Source organism: Dermacentor variabilis, chromosome 11, assembly GCF_050947875.1.
Source record: "Dermacentor variabilis isolate Ectoservices chromosome 11, ASM5094787v1, whole genome shotgun sequence".
NCBI lineage: Eukaryota > Metazoa > Arthropoda > Arachnida > Ixodida > Ixodidae > Dermacentor > Dermacentor variabilis.
The window spans coordinates 62971495-62993272 of record NC_134578.1 but is presented as its reverse complement, the minus strand read 5'-3'; the positions used below and the strand labels follow the sequence as shown (position 1 = coordinate 62993272).

Genomic DNA, 21778 nt, shown 5'->3' with positions numbered 1-21778 from the left:
GGGAGGCGTAGACACCACGACACCTGCTGCTTTAACCACTCCACGCAGCGTAACGGACCTCGATGGCATTCAGGTGCGCTCTTACATCCCTCTGGGATCTGACGTAGTCACCGGCCTTATCGACGATGTAGACGTCACCATTCTTAATAACAACTTGCCGATTTTTATCAAGCCAGCCAATGATGAGGTCATTGTTGATGTTAACCGGCTAGGCAGTTCACGCTGCGTGAAAATACCATTCAAGGGTAAACATATACCCTCGCATGTTAAAGTGGGACACTTCAGACATGCAGTGCGCCCTTTCATTGCAAAACCTCTTCAGTGCCGCAAATGCATGAAACTGGGACACGTGAGCAGCGTCTGCAAAAATCAGGCAGCATGCTCCCGCTGGGGCGAGCCCCGCGCTGCAGATAAATGTGGCGCGACTGTAATGAAGTGTTCAAACTGCGGAGGATCACATGCAGCTTCATCGGAGAAATGCCAACACATTAGAAGGAAATGGTCATCTTCAATGAGATGGCCAGAGATCATTCATCTCATCGCGAAGCCGCCGATAAAATCAGGAAGCGACGTTCTCTCTGCGTTCTCTCTGGAAGGCTGTTCTCTCTGCGACGCGCATGGCGCTTCTTGCAACACCACCTCCTCCTCTGCCGCCCAAGACAGACACTGTGAAAATAGCCGCGAAGAACAAGGCCACTGAAAAGACCACATCTGCAGAAGCTTGGCCGGCTCTACCGAAACGACAGCATTCACCAACAGAATCACAGCAAACTTTCGCTGGACAACCCCCGACGTCTACTGTCGGCGATTTGTGCGACCAAAACAGGCAGGTGGCTGATATGCTGCAATCGCTAATTAATACAATGCGCATTATGCTGAACAATCTGCAAACACCAGCAGCTCGAAGTGCTCTGCAAATACTGGATGCACTAAATCCAGAACTTGCTAGCATCGTTTAAGGATCATGGCTCGACCAATAGTCCCCTTCCGCACTGAAGTTAAAAGTGCGTCGATCTTTCAGTGTAATGCCAGGGGTCTAAGGACCCGTATATCAGACTTTCGCCAGTTCATTTTTACAAATCGCTTCCCCGTACTGGTCATTTGCGAACCAAATACATCAACTCCACTCAGACTGTCCGTTTACGAATCTTTCGTCTCGTCCACATGCGGTGCGAGCACGAAAGTAATCATCTACATTCGCACGGACTTAACGCACGGGCTGCCTCGGTGCACCTCAACAGCAGCAACAATTGCCGTCGCGGGAGACCATATAATTCAGACACATGTAGCTGTCGACTGTCTCAGAGCGCACATTCGTCATCTGTCAAGAATACCCGAGCATCATTTGGCCTCCCTACCAGCCGAGAGACTTCAAGCGGCCTTTTCACGAGTGATTAGCGCTCATCAAGAGTGCATACCGACATCTTTTACAGCGGCGGCGAAGCCTTCATCTCACCTGTGGTGCCTGCGACAGATTCAAGTGAATTTTGTTATTCCTGGAATTACAAAAAAGTCCAATCATCCAGCGCCGGCTCTGAAGCAACTTACGCTCCTATTACTGCACCAGACGTATCATGACCACATTCATATATATGCCGATGGTTCGACCTCACCTACCAGCTCAACTGCCGCGCTCGTCGTTCCAGCTAGGCAGGTTACAGTTAGATTCAAATTGTCACACATGACTACATCTACGTCGGCAGAACTTGCAGCTCTCCATGCCGCCATGACGTACATCACCAAACAGCCAACAGAGAAGTGGGTCGTATTTTGTGATTTTAAGGCAGCTCTTTACAGTATAAAATCTGCGTTACATCACAGAACTTACGAGCAGATGATATTTGACATCAGGGAAGTGCACCACCAAGCTCTGGGAAGAGGACACCACATAAAATTTAACGGATTCCTACTCACTGTGGCATCATCGAGAACAACCTAGATGACAAGGCTGCCCGCTGTGCCCACGAAGACACCAAGACGCGTCCAACACCTTTGGCGAGGTCGGACGCTGCCAGGGAACTTCGCCTACTTGCACGCAAGAAGTCACAAGATCTCTGGATTTCAAGTGCCTTCAATTGCAGATTACGCAAACTGGACCCCACGCTACGGCGACAACTACCATCTAGCCTTTCCCGCGGCGAAACAACCTTGCTGTGCCGCTTGTGGCTGGGAGTGGCGTTCACGAACCCATACTCGTACCGTATGGGATTGGCCGAGTGCCCAATGTGCGACTCCTGTGGGTGCGAGGAAACCATCGAGCACCTATTGTGTACCTGCCCTCGCTACGATGTCAAACGCCTCTATCTGCGGCCAACTTTACACCGACGGGACTCGATACCATTCATCGAGTCAAAGATACTCGGACCATGGCCGCACCCGTCGCTGGCTAGAAAAGCGATTCGTGCGCTAGTGCAGTACTTCAAGTGCACCGGTTTAAGAGACCGTTTAGTGTCCTTGTGTATGGTGTCCCTCCTACACGTACTCAGTGCTTACTCTCTCTCTTTCTTCCTCTTTCTATTCCCCCTTCCCCCACTCCCACTGTAGGGTGGCAAACTGGATGCTGTTCTGGTTGAGCTCCCTGCCTTTCCTATCCTTGTTTTCTCTCTCTCTCTCTCTCTTTGCGATAAATATCGTATAGTCCTTCATAAAGAGAGTATTCAGTTCTCAGAAGTTATTCTGAGAAACGTATTATCTCGTAGAAAATATGTTCTATTTCTGAAAAGGTTGTTTAATTTTCTTCTAAACTGTCCTAGAGCCTTGCCCTTAAGGGACTGTCACCAGGTTTCAGCACCGCAAATCATCAGACACAGCGTCACTGAGGCGCTCAACATCGTGTCTAAAAACATATATCAAACAGCTGCACTGCACCGAAACCTGCGAAATATCAAACGAAATATATATACTGTATACCGTATTGTACTGTATACGCTTTTGTGTACTTGTGTAAACATGTATGTCACCTCCTTATTAAAGACAAACTAAACTGAAACTGAAACTGAAATACCGCACGCCCAAGAGAGAGCCCAGATTCGTGTCACAGAAACAGTCAGACGCATAAATTTCCTGCTTCAAAACCATGGTCTGAAACATTGGGATTATAAGAATGGTTTCTACATATCAGTGAACTCATAAAGCATGCCGCTTGAACGGCGTCGCTTAGCACAAAGTAAAGACAAAAAGGAAGCGGGGCATCAGACAAATACGTGACGTGGTTTCTCGACTCCGGTATGGGAGGACACATGAAATGAACTGTCGCCTGTGGACGTTAGTCAAAATAGAGAAAGATTGCGCTTTATCTTTCCGTCAGGCTCGCCTCCTGCCTGTATGGTGACGCGACATTTCGATTTTACCTATCGCCTGTGATAATGAATCAATTTCAAAAATTATTGCAATAACAGGATACCTATACGATACACTACAATTTACAATCTATAAGCACAGTCTTATGGGGCCTGGTGAGTCCTTATGGAACACAGTGATACGTGCAGTAAGGGCTGCGTTATATATAAAGTAAAGGAGTCATTCAAGGAGAATAAAGTTAAGAAGTTCTAGTTTTCTTATTCGCACCAGGTGGACTAGGCACTTTAGTGAGTGCCTGCTTCCTGACGTATACGGGAAGAGTTTGGATTTCTAGCCCAAAAAAATCCCATGCGCGATGACGAGCATCTCATTTTCTCACGGAAAGGAGACAATATGGACATGCTGCGTGCAGTGAATAGCGCTATGCCTTCCATGTAGTGGTTACCTTTCGGAAGCTGTAAGGTAAACCTATTCCAAAGTGTTTCTATTTCATTTCTGCTATTAGCCCTTCCCGATTCGTCTAAATTTTTCGGGCCACTCCCACTTCACCTGTCTGTCACACGAAAACCATAAAATCTGCCCATCTGGTAAAACGCGCACACACTGAATTTACACGATTAGACTCAGCAAAATAAATATAAGCATTTTCAGATATACGTGTTTTTTGCCATTAGCCCTGCGCTATAGGTCAAAATTTTAGGAGCTGCACCCACTTCGCCTCTCTTTCACGCCACGGCACAAGCCGTGTAATCTCGCCCCGTCCGAGTGACATGTACGCAATAAAGATGCATTATTATATCGAACAAAACTAAAGCTTTTTTTTCGAATAGCCAGGTAATGTCCTATTCCGATATCAATAGAACTTGGCTGCCCGCCCATCGATGTGGCACTGGCTATTCCTAGATGCCGGAGAGAAGAGAGAGAGAGAAAGAAACGTTTATACGAAACAGTGTCCCGAGCGAGGCCGCGTACCGCCCTAAGGTGGGAAGGCTCCTTAGTCCAGGAACCCTCTGGCTTCGACAGCCCTCTTGGCCCTGGCGACGAGTTGATTTTTTTTTGCTTATAATAACAATTCATGCTTGGCAGATAAACCTGTGAAGTCCTTTCGGCCCATATAGGACATCGCAGTACCAGCTCATGTTCGCTGAGGATCCGTCTTTGTAGCACTTTTCACCTTCGGTGGCATGCCGCCGCTATTTTCGACGATAGTAGCCGGTAGTATCCTCCTTATCCGTTTATCTTCGTTCGCTGCAGTAGCACTTCCCCACCGAAATCACTTCTGTGTGCTCTTCGCCTTATGACAGCCAAAAACATAAGAAAGACCTGTCGAGGTACGTAGTGCCAATCGCTTGAAAGCAAAGTGACCTCCTATAAACAAGGAGAACGTTTGGTTGGATTTCTCAAACAACGCCACGGGTCACCGCACGATGCTTTCGTCCGCGGTTACGTAAATTTGTCGTACGTAAGCAGGCAGGAATAAAAACATCTTGCAATAGGTATATGACATAGTGCTCCCGGAAAAAAATATGGCGCATAAAAAAAGGTTACGCCGCTAAGCAGACGAGGACGAAGGGAGACACAAAGGACACATGCGGGCGCCAACTTCCAACTGTTTATTTACCACAATCCACGCAAATTTATACAAGAAACCAACGTAAAAATCATCAGAGTAGAGTTAGGCAGGGGTGATAGAAATTAACACGGCTTTTGGGCCAGTCATCTGTACTGAATTATCATGGCAGGTAGATATGAGCGCATGTGCATTCCCGGCGTAATCGGAACACCCAACCAAATGTGGCTGCTGCACGTTCTAATCTTAGCGACGATTACAGGCTCTCATTTATGGATGACATTTATTAGTCACTTAGTGCTAGTGATAGCGTGCTAACGTACTTATTCGCTGCTGTTTTTATGAAGAAACCCTTGATTATTTACCTTTCAGTGTGGTTTCTTGCTTTCCTTAGAAAGGTCGTTTTGTCGAGGAGGTGCACACAACCACAGCGCTTGCAGCGGTCTGCCCAGTGGCCGTCGATATGTTGCTGTTTACCGCGAACCTGTGCTCTCTCGGTTGATTTATTACTTTAAGTACTGCTAGTAATGCTAATTTAGAGTAAAGGAAATAGTGGTAATTTTGGCAGCAAGCCGCCACTGGTCGCAATGCCGCTTTTTTCCCTCTGCCACTCCTGGTATGCATCGGTAGTCGTAACTATGCGTTGCCTACCCAAAGCGGTGCTGCAACTGTAATGAAAGCAGTTGTTAGGCTGGTTCTTCTATATATGGAAGGGTAGTGACGTCACTCCTCACGTCACAAGCTTCCGTCGCCGCCGTAGCTTGGGAAAGAGTAATATTTACTGGGAAACCTATGGCGGGAGCGCTACCTTCTTCGGATTGTTATCAAGCGTACGTTATCGTCAATGATGTGGTTTGGATGCTTCGGGCTCTCTAACGTAAAACTAATCTAATATGTTTTTATTCTAATCTCCTGACGTCAAATTTGCGTAACCGTCGACGCAAGCATCGGGCGTTCATCCGCAGGGTTGTTTGAACAACAGACCAATCAAATGCTCTCTTTGTTGCTTGGAAAACGAATTGCATTGCCTACACTGAGAGGCCTGTTTTGCCTAATTGGCTTACAAAAGGCGAGGAGCACGCTCAACTGGAGAGGGATTCGATGGGGCCGAGCAACTGCACTGAAAATGGATAATCGGATGAAGAGGGTGGTGCCAGCGTCTGCGATTGGCCTGCGTTCCCCTATTTGCGGTGTGGTCGAAATTTGCAGCTGCGGGCAACGGAAGGTTAAGAATGCGGCTAAAAAGGATCCTCAGCAAAGGAAAGTTTGCTGAGCGAGGTCTTAAACGTACCGAAAGCGTTCGAAAACGTTACATGGCCATGCAAAAAGTTTTTTATATGTAAATAAACCTATGCTCTCCGGCAGGTGGGAGTATCCAGTGCCTGACCGATTGGTGGCAGCCATCTTTTATTCCTTTCAGAACGACGCAGCCTGCGGCTATTCAGAAAAAAAATCAGCTTTGTTCGGCATGATAGTGCATCTTTAACGGGTACACGTCACTTTGACGCAGTGAGCTTTTGTGATTTTGTGACGTCGTGTGAAAGGCAGGTGAAGTGGGTGCAGCCCGAAAACTTTTTACCAATAGCCGAGGGCTAATAGCGAAAAGGCGTCAAATCAGAAATAACTATTTTTCTTTTGTTCGGTCAAATCATGCATAGCCAGCGTGTACACGTCATATCAGATGGGGAGCTATCACGGTTTTCGTGACGTCGCGTGACAGACAGGTGAAGTAGGGCTGGTCCAAAAAAGTTTTTGACCAATCGCGGAGGGCTGATTGCAAAAATGGAATAGAAAAGTTTGGAATAGTTTTACGTTATAGTGCCGTTGCTTTGTGCTTCTTCGTTAGGCAAACGAATGTTGTGCATGATGTTCTTGCGTGATACTAAAGAATGTGTGCCCTTTTTTCAGCAATCGCTCAATATTCTTTTTTTAATCGCTGATGTTTTTTTTTTCTTTCGTGAGGAAACACTGCGAAACATTCCGACGAAGAGGTGGCTGACAGTTTCGCTCTAAAAAGCAAGAAATGTGATTCTGCTTAATATATCTTCACTCAATATATCGTATGTCTGTTTTAGTGATTCATGAGACTTTTTTGATAATATCTTTTTAGTTGAAAGAATCACAGCTGTTCTGAGTAGCTATACTTTTTAGTCCACATTCTGTTTGGTCAACCTCAGCACCAAAGACCAGTTGAAAAAGAAATGCCATTGCACATCCCCACTCTAAGGTCCACGATACTCATACACTCAGCAGCAGCGTGGGTCATACCAGATGAAGGGCAAAAAGATTATTCTGAAAAACTTTGCAGGATATGTAAGATAGAACGCAGGTCAGCATTGTAAAAATGCCACGAGATGCGGATTCCGCAGTCTAGCACTCTGTCTCAAAGGAAATGGTTGTGATCATTGCGGAATGCGCGAATAGGGAAATCATGGTTTGAAGTCATACTGGGAATCGAACTGAACCTTCCGCCTCGTGTGAACTGCACAAGCCTTTACTCAGAAATAACACCAGATTGCAAGCAGTCCACCCGCAACAATCCCTCCAGCAAAATTCCAGCAATGGACAAGGCCCCGAGGAGAATCGCAACACACAACGTAAATTGTCGTGGACCTCGGTGGGGCGTCTATTTCTTTCCCTGCAATATTGCGTGTGGTATAGTGGGAACAGCTAGCAACTGATGTACTTCGCCGTTTGCAAGGGTAGCAACAATTGCGGACACAGAAGGTATTTGACAGCTATGACTCAAAGATAGGACACTCAGCGGTTTTATTTTCTTTATCGGCGCATCGAAACTTGCTTTGTTTGCAGGGATGTTAGTGAACTTCTGAGCAGACGCAGCAAAAGGTTCGGAACTTGTCTTTGTTAGAATGTTGGTTACAAAATAAACGCACTTGTTCACACCCACCTTTTAGTCCTGGCTTTCTTTGTCACGCTTCCGCGCTGTTTTGCCCACCATGACTTCGCGGAGTTTGCTTTCTAATTGCACATGCAGCGCGGTCACAGCCAGCAAAACTGGCCTTGGTAGCAGTGCCAATTTTTTACGCGAAATCGTTAAGGAGCTCGTGTCGCAAAAAAGCCGGTGTCTACGGTGTCGGCGACATTGGCCGTGAGCGAAAAATGGCGGAAGGCAATCCATAAATAAAAACAACTTGCAAGATGGGCTGGGTGGGAATCGAAGCAGGTTTTCCGGAGTGTGAGAAGGAGACGCTACCACTCAGCCATGAGTTCGATGCTTCAAACGGGACAAAAGCACCTCTAGTGAATGCAGTGTTGCCTTATAAATGTGCCGTAGAAAGTTATACTGCGGTGTATATCGGTAATTATGAGCATGTAAATTACAGAAGTCGCAGTTAAACACGTAGCGAAGTACGTTTCCGCTACATTTCTTCTGCGCTTGGTGCGCACGCAGAGCCATCTTGCGGCAAACACAGAACACCCCCTTCTCGCAATGTGCGGCGCTGCCTCGACAGGTGGCGCGCCACTCGCGCGCGCGACGCGGCTCCTCTTTCTGCTGACAGCGCGATTCCTAGGCGCAGCGTCTGATGCGGGACGCCTCTGACGTGGTCGCTGCGCCGTAGCGCGTCTGGTGGGAAAGCGTCCCCTTCAATGTATGCTGTGCTACTGGCGAGGAGTCATGCGTCTGCGTGGTGCTCCCAGGCGAGATAGAGGACGATACCATCGAGGCATCAACCCCATGACCGCGTCCGCCTTTATGGCGCGTCGTGGCCCGGCTGTCCGTGCCGATCACGACGTTTGGCTCACGTAGATCGTTTCTCCCTCCGAGACGCCGAGTTCTTTGGTTCGTTCCGCTTGCTCAGGCACACGTTTCGTTTTTGTGTGACTCAAGAGCATGCCGAGTGCATGAGTGTGCGGTGCGAACGGGGTGCGATAACGCTATCGTCTTCCACTCTTGAAGGCGAAGCTTAAGCGTCCTACATTTTTTTTCAATAGCGCGATATTACATCTAATATATTTACTGAGCATGTTTCTGTAAATGCACGTTGGATGAACATGGTGTTGTCTTGTGATTAGATGCATATCCACCCAATTACGTGTCTCCAACGGAGTCCACTGTGCCAAAGTAGTTCAAGTTAACCCAGTAAATCATTCGCGGCTATGGGATGGCGTACCAGCCACCGTTTTATGTGCGCGTGAACTACAGCAGCCCTTGAAGCTATATGATATATAAGTTCAGCTGTCGTGGAACATTGCCTAAATTTAAGAGTTAATGTGCTGTGTTGGGTAATATGAACGCCGGAAATGTCAATCTTAAAAGTTTCATTGAGAGAGGTAGCGATAAGTTTAACCGTCAAAGAATAAACAAAACTGCGTGACCAAAAACCTATAGCTGGTCCTTTGAGGATAAATTTCCCACGCAGCTCGTTTAGTGTGCCACGGCCCTTATCAGCGTTACTCATTACGGCAGCCTTATATCGGAGGACAACAAACTCCGGATGCTGGACCTTCACATCCAGAACAACCGCCAGAACACTTTCACTACTCCGAAACTAAAGTGTGTGTTTGAAGCGCTCTTGCACCTCATCGGCCCCGTTTTCGGCAAAAACTATGACATCAAGGAGCACGATTTGTACCGGATTATACATGCCTTCATATTCAGTCGTTTCCTCGACACAATAACATTCTTCCGACTTCGACAAGAAATCGCCATCATATGTGCTATGCCACGTAGAGTCTACAATGTGGCAATGCGCCCTAACCTAACACCCAAAACAGTAAACGTCTCCCGCTTGACTTCCGCAACACCATACGCGAACTTATAAAGGCCCATAGACAAACACAATACACTCAACTAGCTCAATCTTTCACAGGACGTTAAATACTTAACGCTCTCAAAGTGGGCGTGCCAGCAGCTGAGCTCACACTACTACTAGTTCCACGCCTCGTACACGCACAAGTCATAGTAAATCCTCTTCCTCAGAACACGAACGCAACTAATCACTCGTCCAACCATACTGCCCGTGCAAAAGCTCAACACAAATATACGGTTGAGATTCCGACGCCGTTTGGGTGGACGGGGCCTCCACGGGTGAAGAAGTGGCAATTTCAGTCGTTGGCTATGCACTGCGACACACCGCAACTCTCCACCTTCATGTCACATCCACCCCGGAATCGTTGGAAGAGGCGGCGCTCACGCTTGCCCTCACATACATTTATTCCCGGTACATCCTTACTGACTCAAAGATTTCGCTCTAAAACTTTGCGCCAGGGCGAGTGCACGAGACCAGTTTCCGCACTCTCACCTCGCCCCCCGCAAACCTACCCCGCCATGCCAAGCTGGTCTGGGTCTTCGCGCTCTGGAAAGCCCAGCAACGAATCCGCTAGTGACCACGCCCGATATCTCATCAACCGAGCGGCGGCGGATCCGGAGTCGGCCTCTTCCAGGGAACGGATACACTCCTTCAGTGAGCTGACCGACGCATATTGCGCCGAACGCCAGCTATATCCCCCCTTGCCCAACCACAATCAATCTCTTGAGAATCGGCTCTAAATATTGTAGCGACGCCTTCAGGAGGGCACCCCTCTCTCCCCCTATCTCCTCTCACGCATCCACTGGGAGCATACACTCCCTCCTGTACCAAATGCACCCACCTCCCCTACGATACCCTTACCGACATTCTCCTTGACTGCGCGCCGGACCTCTCACTGCGGGGCTTGCAGCTCCTTACCACCTTGGAGGACTGGGCGCCCGTGCTACGCTCGACGAAGCCAGCCAGGCGGAATGTCGCCACTGACCGCGCTGCCCACGTCATGGAACTCTGTCACCTCAATTACCGTGTAGTGCAATGAAGTCGAGCGAAGACCGAGGGACCTGCGGGCCCGAAATCCCTTGGTTGAATAAAGTTGTTCTTCTCTTTCTCTCTCTCTCTCTCTCTCTCTCTCTCTCTCTCCGACGATACCGGTAATTTATTCGTATACAAGGACTGATCAACCACTGGGGAGATAAAAACTTACCAGCCATTTGAAGAAGGGAAGATCCGTCATGTCACTGATGAATCATTGCGGCTCCCTTCCATTGCCGCTACATCATCCTGTGTGGACTTCCAGCCGTCTGGTACCGAAGACGTGTTACTTCTTGTGCGGCGTGCGATCGAGGTCGCATCTACGTCTTCCTCAATCCCCAATGCACAAGAGCTCATGCATGAAAGCCCCAGAAACTGTTCATAAAGCAATTGATTTAAAGTGTACCATGCAGTGTACCATGAGAGCAGTCTGGATCAGTCAGCAAACTGGATAGCTCATTAAAAGAAAAATATGGAGATGGCCACGCAGTGTAACACTTAAGGCGTGATCGCTGGCTCAGTGGTTACAGAATGGGGCCATGGGAAGCGGAACGCAGTGCAGAAAAATCAGTGGGGTTATGAAATTATAAAATTTAAAGGTGCAATTTGCAACCAGCCAGCACAAGACAGAGGACATAAAATCGCTGGGAGGAGCTTTCGTGCTGCAGTGGACATCAAAATAGACTGCTGTTATAACTGCTGATGATGATGATGCAGTTTATATAATATTATCACCTGTTGGTAACATACAAATTCTGAAAACTCAAAGTGAACTGAAGCATCATAGCGCCTAGCCAGACCACTTAGCCATGAGATCGAAAGGCAGCATAGCTGTCAGATAGCTGGCTGAATACTCGCAGGCCGTACTGATCCCCGCTGTAACGTTAGATTAGCAGATTTCTCCTGAACCTTTCCAATAGTCATCTATCTCATTATCACCGCGCTCTAATATGAGTGATATGAGTAAGCAGTATCTAATAAAAGATACATAATAAAGTACTAAAACATGTATTATTGTGTATTTTGTGCAGGTGTAACACAGAGTTCTTGTTTCTTCCCTGCCTACTCAGCTTAGATATGCGCTCGAGTTCGACCAATATGTGGTGCCAGTATGTCTTCCTCGTCAAAAGCTGTCGCTAACCAATAGAGAAGCAGTCGTTTCAGGCTGGGGAAGGGTGTCTGAACGTAAGTCCGTTTACTCTATTCACGTCCTAGTTAGTTTACGATCTGATGCCCTATTGCTGCGTTACTAACATTTATTAATTTCCAAAACACGTACGTAACCTTGAAGGCATTATCGCACAGGGGACAGCTCGAGAAATATATGTTAAATTGCTCAGAGAAATAAGCAATGAATATGTAAAGCGAAGTAACATCAAGGTGCAATGAGTTAACATTTTTATACGCAACAGAAAATTTAAACAAAATTAAGACAGTAACGAATTCTCACAAACACGGAGGGGGGGATGAATTGTGATTACAGACCATCGAAACAGAATCTTCCTGCAACAAATCCGCCTGCCGCCATTTGTGGAAAAAAGGAATTGGTAAAATAGTTCGTAGTAGAACTGTATTCGCGCACCTTCTTTGAGCTGTCGACTCGACTAAAGACATTAGTTGGCTCCGGCAAGTAATTACCGCTTTCAATGCCTGTTATATTATGCAAGATACGGTGATACATTATGCCGCCGAAATGCCAGATTTTCCGTATATTTTATAACCACTTACACGTGCTCTAATTGTCCACGTTTATAAGCTTTATCATCAATTATGGCAAGCGTTGAAGTGCATGTCTGTGCACCACTTAAAGTAAACTCTCGTATTATCAACCGGACCATATAATTGTTCTCAATTAACATCATGAGCTTTACGGACGAGAACGTTTTATCGCTACGCTGAACTTTGACACTCTGAAATTCACATATTTCTTTATTTTTGCAGAGGGCGATCCATCCGAACACCTCCTCTATATAAATAGATTCATCCTTCCTTATGATATGTGCAAGCCGGGATTCATCACAGCAGAACAAGCTGAAGCATTCAACGATTCGATGATTCTTTGTACATCCGCGAAAGACAAAGACAGCTGTCAGGTTAGTGCTTCGTAATAGGCGTTAGATTCCATTCGCGCACGTGCTGTGGATACATTGTCGAAGTACCATCACCTCAGTACCCAGTGTTCGAATTTTGAGTGATGTAGGAGACAGTGCGAATAGCCACGAAACTCGCAAAATTTCTCCATGAGTAAGGATTAACCAGTACAATATTCACAACTGCCCACCTATTGTATGTTTTTTTTTGCACGAACTGGAACACACAAAGAAGTAATAGTTGGTATAATACCTTGATATAACGCTCAGCAAAATGTTGAAGTTATAACATGAATTATTCGCTAGGACTATTTTGATAAGTATGTTAAAATTGACAAAAGCAGTATTTTTTTCTTTTTTACTCTTTGTTTTCTTTGACGCATAGAGTGCTAAAATCTTTCTTAGGGAATAAATCCCGAACCGTTCGTTTCTATGAGGCCTGCAATAGTGAATCCACTTTCAGGTTTAGTTACCTATATAACTGCATGTAGGCACTGTATGAATGCATGGTCCCACAGCATTTGGCTGAACCGTGAGCCGTTTCGAGTGTGTGCGATGTGTTTGTTCGACATCCGGCTTGATAAAGCGATATGGGTCAAATTACATACTCTGAAAAAAGTTTTCCCCGTTTGGGGCGTGACTTCTCCCACAACAATGATCGTCATCTGTCTTGCCCGCATTTCATTTCTTTAACGCGGCGAGCCCGGCACTTCCAAGTCACGTACGGCATGCGCGTTATCAGCGTGACATAGCCTTTTCGACAGGAAAGTAGAGAGCGCAGTGTTTAGAAGAAAGGGAAGGCAAGGGAGGCAGATGACAGTTATTGTTGTGGGACAAATATACCCTGTAAAGGGTGCAACAGTTTTAAAAGTGTAGGGACAGATATAGAAAGGGTGAATTAAATATTCAGATGGCGGTATGCCGAAATCAACAAGGCATTACATCGCGCTAGATCAAATGAAAGATAAATGCACTTGGGTGAAGCTCCGCTAAATTTACGAGTACCCACGCTGTTTTTCTTCTCGCCTCAGCAATGTATGCCCTCTTCTGAGCCCCTCCGCCTGCAGTACCACTTTTAACACTTTGGGTTCCCTGTTTCAATAAGTCTGTTATAAAATAGACTTACTCCAATTTAACACGAGATATATACATCCGGTTTATATTTATTTCATCTCGCAGGGTGATTCAGGTGGTCCATTGACCATATGGTCAAAGCTGGGCAAGACAGTTCAAGTTGGGCTCGTTTCTTTTGGCACCGGCTGTGCGCGTGGTGACAAGCCAAGCCTGTACACACGCGTTTCAACCTACGTACCTTGGATCAAGGAGGAGCTTGCCCGGGATGAAAAACAACACAGTGAAGGTGAACGTATCGACTCGACACTGCATCGGACGCTAATTCCATAAATAAGCACGAATACATAGTTGAGCGTTGCAGACACACGCTCCGCCAATTACTGGGTGAAGCAAAACGTTATTCGTCGTTTGCTAAGTGTAAAATGCAGCATCGTGCATGTATTCAGTTCTCGCAACTTGTGGCGTTATAACGCGAATGAATCCTAAGGAATGTTACGCAACAATTTTGTGCTAGGACGAGCAATAACAATAATGAGGACGGAAGTGCATCTGTCTCAATTTAGAGGCCATTTCATGACGTGATTTACATGTAAATTGAGAAAGTGTTGTGTTGATTGTAGTTCTCTGCAGCAATGGTTCATGTTTGAGTCCATCTAGCACATCAAGTGATATTTCTTAAGCGAAGTCACCTAGTAGGCGTTAAGCTCATCCGGCAGTGGTGGTGAGCCACAGTGAATGAACCCAAGCACTTTGCTTGAGGTCATTTAGGCAATAGCTCACATTACGCGGCAAAACCGTCATGCGCTAAGAATACACAGAAAGAAACCCTCATTTTCACCATGCAGTACATTATGGTGCAACAAATCTATTCACCATGAAACTAATAACAACGGATGAATCAGCCGAGTAGTCCGGAATACATTCTGTTTTGTTGCTGAGTGATTCCCACCAGGTTCCTTTACAAAGCAGTAGTTTTGATTTATTATACAGAATTGCGGCCATACTCTGCACAGCGCGTAGAGTTTGTATGCAGTTGGGTTGCCACCATCTCTTAAAGTTAGTTTAGCATCTGTCCCAGACGGATCCCTCAGCACCTAAACAAAGTTCTTCATTACATACCGCAGAAGCAGAGACTTGTGTACGGCGCGTGCATAGAATGCCACTGAGAGCAGAAGGCAGTTTCTCGTTCTGTGCTCAATCACGTTAAATGTTGCTTTGGATGCTAAGAAAACACCTCGAATAAAGGTATATTAGGTGTTCTTTTGGCATTTTTTACCCTCTTACCGAGATTTCCAGCACAAAATTCCCACAACTTTTTTTTACTATATTACACTGCTTTGATTATAGCTGAACCCAAATGATTTCTTTAAATATGTGTACATTGCTCACCGATTGAAACGTGACACTCGAAAATCCTGGTTGCCTGCACTTTTCTGGCTCACTTGGGGGTTGGGTCGAGATTAAATGCAAACACAATGCCTAAAAAAGCGCTCTCCATTTCATTGCTTACCACGACACATCAGCTGTCTGTACCCAATGCCCACGGTGGGCAAAAGAAAGGGCAGGCAGCCATGCCCTCCATGTATCGCAGTTTCCATCGGTGATAATTGTACATGAAGATATTGCACAGCGTCTGTGCTTGGGCTCACAAATCTACTGATAACGTTAACCTGCGCCAGATTGTTTGGTCACAAACTTGCCAACAAAAACTACAATTTCACTTTATGCGCGCCCAGGCTCGGGAATTCGGAAGATTAGGAAAGACGAGCTCGGAAACCACAAGCTGTTGCAAGCACATCTTCTACACAATAGATGCAACGAACACAAGCAACGAACAGGGCTTACTTCGGGACAATACGATGCCCACGGAAGGCTGTTCACAAGGCTGTTCACGGAAGGCTGTTCTGTCGAAATCGTCAGCTTATATTTTGTTGCCTACTGCATCCGAGCGTTAAAATGCCAGGGGGTTATAAGTGCCGTAGAAATTCCATCGCGTTCTTTTTTTTTGCGCAGACAGAGCCATTAATGAAGAACATGCTCTAAATTATATCAGTTATATTGAATATGAAGATGCTTGTAAGAATCTTCCAAGCTCTTAACAAAATTTTGAGGATTCAGCTTCAGTTATTTGCTAATACTATCTTCACATTATGAAAACGTTTTTCCAAAATCAATCTCTTTATAGCAGCAAAAGCAGTAGCCGTAAATAATGAAGCTGGAAGCGTGCTCTTGAGCAGCCATGTGCACTTAAATAAATTACGCTCTCTGGGGGGTATTGAATATAAAAACACCCTTTCTGCACCCTTACATTTAGTGAAAACTTTGTAAATTTGCGTAAATGTTAGAGGAAGGTGTTTAGGTCAGCCCATTATTTTTTTCAGCGTGGTCAAAGGGCGTTTCCTGAACGGCACACAGCTCACGCAATTTAGGGTGCTCGGGCACTTCAACTTTTCTAGAGTTTATTTCCCAGCGCTTTCCGGCAGGTGATTGTTCGAGCACGTCATACGGTAACAGTATAGGCTATGTATATGCTATCCGGCTACTTCATGTGCATGGCGGCACCATTTGTGGAGTCTAAAGGCAGAAGATTTAGAGTCCTTTTCTAAGCTAAATTTCAATTTGATACACTGACTTCTTCTAACTTAATCTTATCTCGTAGTTGTTTCATATGTCAGCCACCAATCCACCGCGAAACATAGTCCATCAATCAATTCTCGTTCGTTAGGCGCATGTTCTTTGTGGTGTGTCATTGGCTCCAGCTCAACATTATGCAAAGTAATGTACTTTTTCATGAATCATCGGTTGGAATACATTCGCCACTGCATGCAGAACAATCTACTACCGATAAATAACAGCAATTATTAAGAAGGTGGCACGCCCCGTTCGTAAAGCAGGGCGACACAACCATCTTGTCCTCCTATTTGCTTCCAGCTTTTTTTAGATATTACTGCTAGCTCCGCTTAAATGGACACTAAAGTGAAACAATAAAACAGTTTAGACTAATGAAGCATTGTTTGAGAACCCTGCAGGCAGTAATTTCAAAAAATAGTTTGATTATTAGAGGAGAAAATGAAGGTCTAAGTCTCAGTATTTGAATTTCGCGCCGAAACCCCAGCGCCGGCACGTCAGCGTGACGTCGGGGATTCCAAAGTATGTTTTCGCATTTGGGCCGCGTTGGCTGAATAGAGGATCCCGAAACTTGCCATGTTTAATATTTGGCTCCTTTAGAACACATTGTAATCAATCTGTACCGCTATATATAATTAGTAGGCCCTAGAAGATGCCATCAAAATCTAAGGCGTCACAGCCCACAGGTGCGGGAACTTACGTAGGCGTCGCCACCCATATTTCGTTCTTGTGCTTTTTCTGGCTTACCAAACGTCTTATCGTTGTAAGAGTGGTGTTTTTGGTGTTGTGAAACTGTAATTTACTGAGGCAGATGAAATCATTTTTCACTTTAGTTTCCCTTTAAGTTGTTTCAGCATGGTGCCGGCTCATAGATAAAGAGGAGAGCATGGCGTCAACCTAGTACGGCTGCTAAATGCACTAACACCCTCCTTAGGTATTCTGTTATTCTCTGTGATAGTGTCGGTGAATGCAGGATCGCAACGCCAATGAGAATGTTAGACAAGTACGAGAAAACTTCATGAAAATGTTGTTCCACTTAGAAAAGCGATTAGAATACAATCTGAGCAGCAAGTCTCGGTCACATGCCTAGACAAGCTGAACGATGAAAAAAGCATTCAATACATATTTGCATCAGAATGTGACTGCCTCATATGCATGTATATTGAAATGCCTGTCTAACGATGAACAACGCAATCAAAAAAAAGAAAAGTGGAGTGGCCGAGACGTAGTACCTCAAACTGCTAACATGTAGGTCCGAAATTCGAACTGCTCCGTAGTGCTTCGCAGCTTCTTAGGTTTCTTTTAAAATGTAAATGTGCTGGAAATATTTTCACTGTTACTTCAGCAGACATTCTAAACAAGGGGGCAGTGACATAATAAAACAATATCGCTATAAAAATTTCAGTGTGCATTTCGGCTGTAACACACGCCGGGGAAAATGCTGCAGTTGTGAAAAAAATGACCCTTTCATATCAGTAATTCAGGTGAATTAGTTGGCTGGAACACCATTTTCTGTGAATGCAGGGGGGGTAGTTGTAAATACAAGAAAAAACCCTTAAGAGTGCAAAGTGTGTTATTGCACCTGCTTTTTCAGAGTATGGATAAGCTGTTTTGTAGGGCAGGGATCAAAATAACTAATAATATAAAATTAAGTTCGCTCACTCGTTTCCGACAGAACGACCTTGTTTTTTTTTCGCCTTTCGTCTGCTTGCACATGCTTTACACAGATTGATCAGCGTCACAACCCGCTGTAGCGCATAAGCAATACCGATCACTGTGTGCCAGTTCACAGGATGGAGGCGGAGAGGCTAACGTGCTCTCCGAGAGCCCTAATTCCGAAGTAAAGTTTTCTTTAAAGCGGCAAACCTACACACGATCATAAGAGCCGCTATCCTGAAGCCATAAGCCAGCTTTTAGTGGTTATGTTTTTAAACGCAGCAGAGCATTTTCTAGACGAAGCGACCTATATAAAAGGTATAAGAGCAATCGACTGCTTTTGTATTTGCAATAAGGGGAAACGATGATGTGTATCTTTTTATTGCTCATTTACTCTTAGTATGTCACCATTACAAACACCGCCATTCACATCAGGCTTTTAGTGATATACATGGCGTGCACACGTATTAAGGGTGTGTTAAATTCCTATCGTAACATGTCTACGATTGTACACGCTACCGCTGCTATGTGGGATCCGAACAAATGAAGTATTTTATTCGAATTCTTCTTGGCTAGTGACTCCCACTGACTATATTCTACGGATGTTGTAAGGTGTTCGCAATAAAACTATTAGAAGGAATATCAAGATATATTATGGTATTTATTGAAAATTGAAACACCTTGGATATTGACAAATTATATGGTAAACGTCCCTATGCTGCATACAAATATGTAGGGCAAGCTGGCCGCAGCAATACCCGGAAAACTTCTTAAAAATGTGTGTTCCAGCAACGACCACTCAGCGCTTACGGGCGGCACAAAAAGCACAAGTCACCATGCACTCCAAATGTCACGTTTCGATCGATTCAATCACTGCACAAGTACACTGTGTGTGTGTGCCTGCACATCGTAGTAAAAGTTCTTCACCTGGAAACAAAACAGAGGAGCAAACACGACGGACATTATGGCTAAAGTATTCAAGAAGAGCGGCGTACTAGGCGCTAAGTACTCTGGTGATGTCACCCACCTTTGTATTTCCTATACGCGGGGCTTGATGCCGGTGCTGTCCGTCGCATTGACTTACTTCACATGCGCGACAGCAAAGCGACGAATATTCAAGCATTGCTCTCCTCCTTGAAACAGACCCCTAAATGTGAGTCGGCCGTTTTCAAATTTTGTAGCACACATTGCGGAATGTGGCCTGTAAGTTGTAATGTATAATAAGCACGTCTCTCCACTTCAGATACTCTAGCACGGAAAGTTTTCAAAAGTGCGATATTTCTTTTGGCGCAAAGGTACAGATTTACAAATTCTGTTCTTGAATCCTTTTTAGTCCTTAAACATTTCGGCAAATATTGCAAAGCTCCTAAGCCTTGCATTCATATACTGGCTTGTACAATGAATAAAACCACCGTTCCCTCTGCAGTGCAATAATTAAAATTTAATTTATTTTTTTAAGTTGGTCTAGCCATAGTCTAAAGAGAGAATTTATGCGTTTCCTTGTATTCAAATGATAAATGCAGAACGTGCCCTTAACTCTTAGTCTTAGCTTTAGAGTTAATGACCGAAATTTTTTGTAGAGCGAAGGTCACAACAAAAAAACTGATGCGTGATGATGCGTGAAACCTCCCCCCCCCCCCCAAGAAAAAAACTATGTCTAGAACATTCATTTGTTTTTAGGTAAAAGGGGCTAGCATTATCATGCTGAATATTTTCATGAAGGCAATGCAACTGCGACCGCAGGTAGGGAAGAACCTCACGCTGAGTAGCAAAGCAATAATGAAACAAACATTCCAACAAAGGGCGCCATTTATCGGGTGCCTGACAGAACGTGCAATGCATAAAGCCTTCGACGTCATATGTAAGACTGAGGAAAAACGCGGCTCCATTCCATGACCCAGATCAGCTGAGCTGCGAAGAAGGTGATTAAAATCTTCGTACGTGGGGCACCATTACATCTACTTAAACAAGCGAGCTTCATAAAAATTCCATGTGAAGCGCAGTAGACATCTCCGGACCTACGTCACGACGACTCGGTCACTGACCTTCCGGTACAGTGCGGGAATGTTTTGTGGACAATAAACGCGCCCCACGTGCGTCGGTATGTGCTCACAGTTGCATGCATCACCGCAGTTCTTACTTTATTTTTCGGGGTTTGCGCGCATCCGCTGAGCCAGTTCATCAGTGCGACGTATGGTTGCCTGCATGCGTATAAATCACACGAACAAAAGCAGTGGGGTTTTCGTTTTTCTTTATTTTGCAAGAGACCAGAAGTGACGACGAACATGGCAACCGGCAACGTGTCGCGACAAATGGTAGCCGTCCGCCCGCGGTTCCAGAATGAGCGGTATTCACTTGCGCGTTTCTCGACAAACCGAACTAAGTGGCAGCTGCCTTTTACACTAGGCAAGTCTCTACTGGTCGTATTGCATCAGGCTAGCGTGAACTACGGGAACAGTGATTTACTGCTGTAGCGAACGAGCATGTGATCCTCCAGCGTCATCGAACCGTGCCCCTATCACAAGGGCACTCTCAACCGAGGTCCGTTCCGATGCGGATAGAGAACTGCCACACCAGCATTTCTCGTCGCTGTAGGAATTCACATAATCGCCATCGAGCTCCTCGATGGCGATCGTTAATGTCGATCGTCTGCACCTTAACGGATGAGAGAGCTCAACCAAATTTCCACACATCTCTCTTCATGGCAAGGACGTACGTCTTAAGCGAGTGGTGCGAATTCATTCCTCTCCTAGAGTATGATCCAGGCGCGTTGATGAAGTACACATATAAGTCACCAAATCGCTCTTTCGACGAATAGTTCGGACCGTTTTTCAAACCATCTACGAAGAGAGGATGAGAGCGCGACTCTCCGTTCTCTGAAAAGCTTCTTGACGTACCCCTAACGGCTATCTTCTTGCTGGACTGCGCACAGTCTCAGACCAATTCTTCTCAGCAAATGCCATGGTACCGGCGACACGAGGGAAAGGTTTTGCTTTTCATTTCCTTCCACACGTCTCGTACTTCACTTTCGTTAGGGCCGATCACGTCACGATTTTAAGGAAGGGTCCATCGCCACAGCTAAAGGTGAAGACTGGGGGCGCAGCACTAAAAAAATTAATGCAGCAGGAACAAAATTCACAGCGACACCTACCCCGGAACAAGAAACAAAAATAAAAAAATGCATGAACATATGTAAAACCGAATTTACCCACCTATCTTTAAGCAGAGCATAACCTTTCACTAACCTCATCTTATATTGCATTGCTAGAGCAGTAAGACCACAAGGAAAAGAGCCTCTGGTTAGCCTAGCTTAAGGATTCTTTTTGCATTGTATTGCCTAATTACTGCTGAGGTCTTGTAAAAGATCGCAATATCAATAATTAATTGGGACTCAAACAAATCTTACCTGTGCACGAGACATGGCTACATCTACAGCTTACAGACATTAGTAAAGTAAAGAATTAATTTCTTAAAGGAATCATCACATATGGTATGTCATTGATCAAAAGGTTTAAAAGCAACCTATTAAATACACGAGCAGCTTAATGTAAAACGTGTATTCAACATTTACAAGTAAACACACGTAGCCGAAAGCTGAAGAGTCGCTACTATACTAAGGCACTTAAACACACCCATGTTACACGTAACCATCTTTA

At 45.3% G+C, this 21778-nt stretch overlaps 1 protein-coding gene across 1 annotated transcript in view; it reads left to right on the top strand.

Annotated features, from left to right (window-relative positions):
- The window catches only part of LOC142564887 (trypsin-1-like), a 37351-nt gene extending 18588 nt beyond the window's left edge, over positions 1 to 18763 (top strand). The window contains exons 6-8 of the mRNA XM_075676078.1: positions 11745 to 11859; positions 12616 to 12767; positions 13944 to 18763. Coding sequence (XP_075532193.1) covers positions 11745 to 11859; positions 12616 to 12767; positions 13944 to 14168 — 492 coding nt within the window. The 3' untranslated portion in view covers positions 14169 to 18763. The remainder of the gene's footprint in view (positions 1 to 11744; positions 11860 to 12615; positions 12768 to 13943) is intronic.
- Positions 18764 to 21778: the final 3015 nt, after the last annotated feature.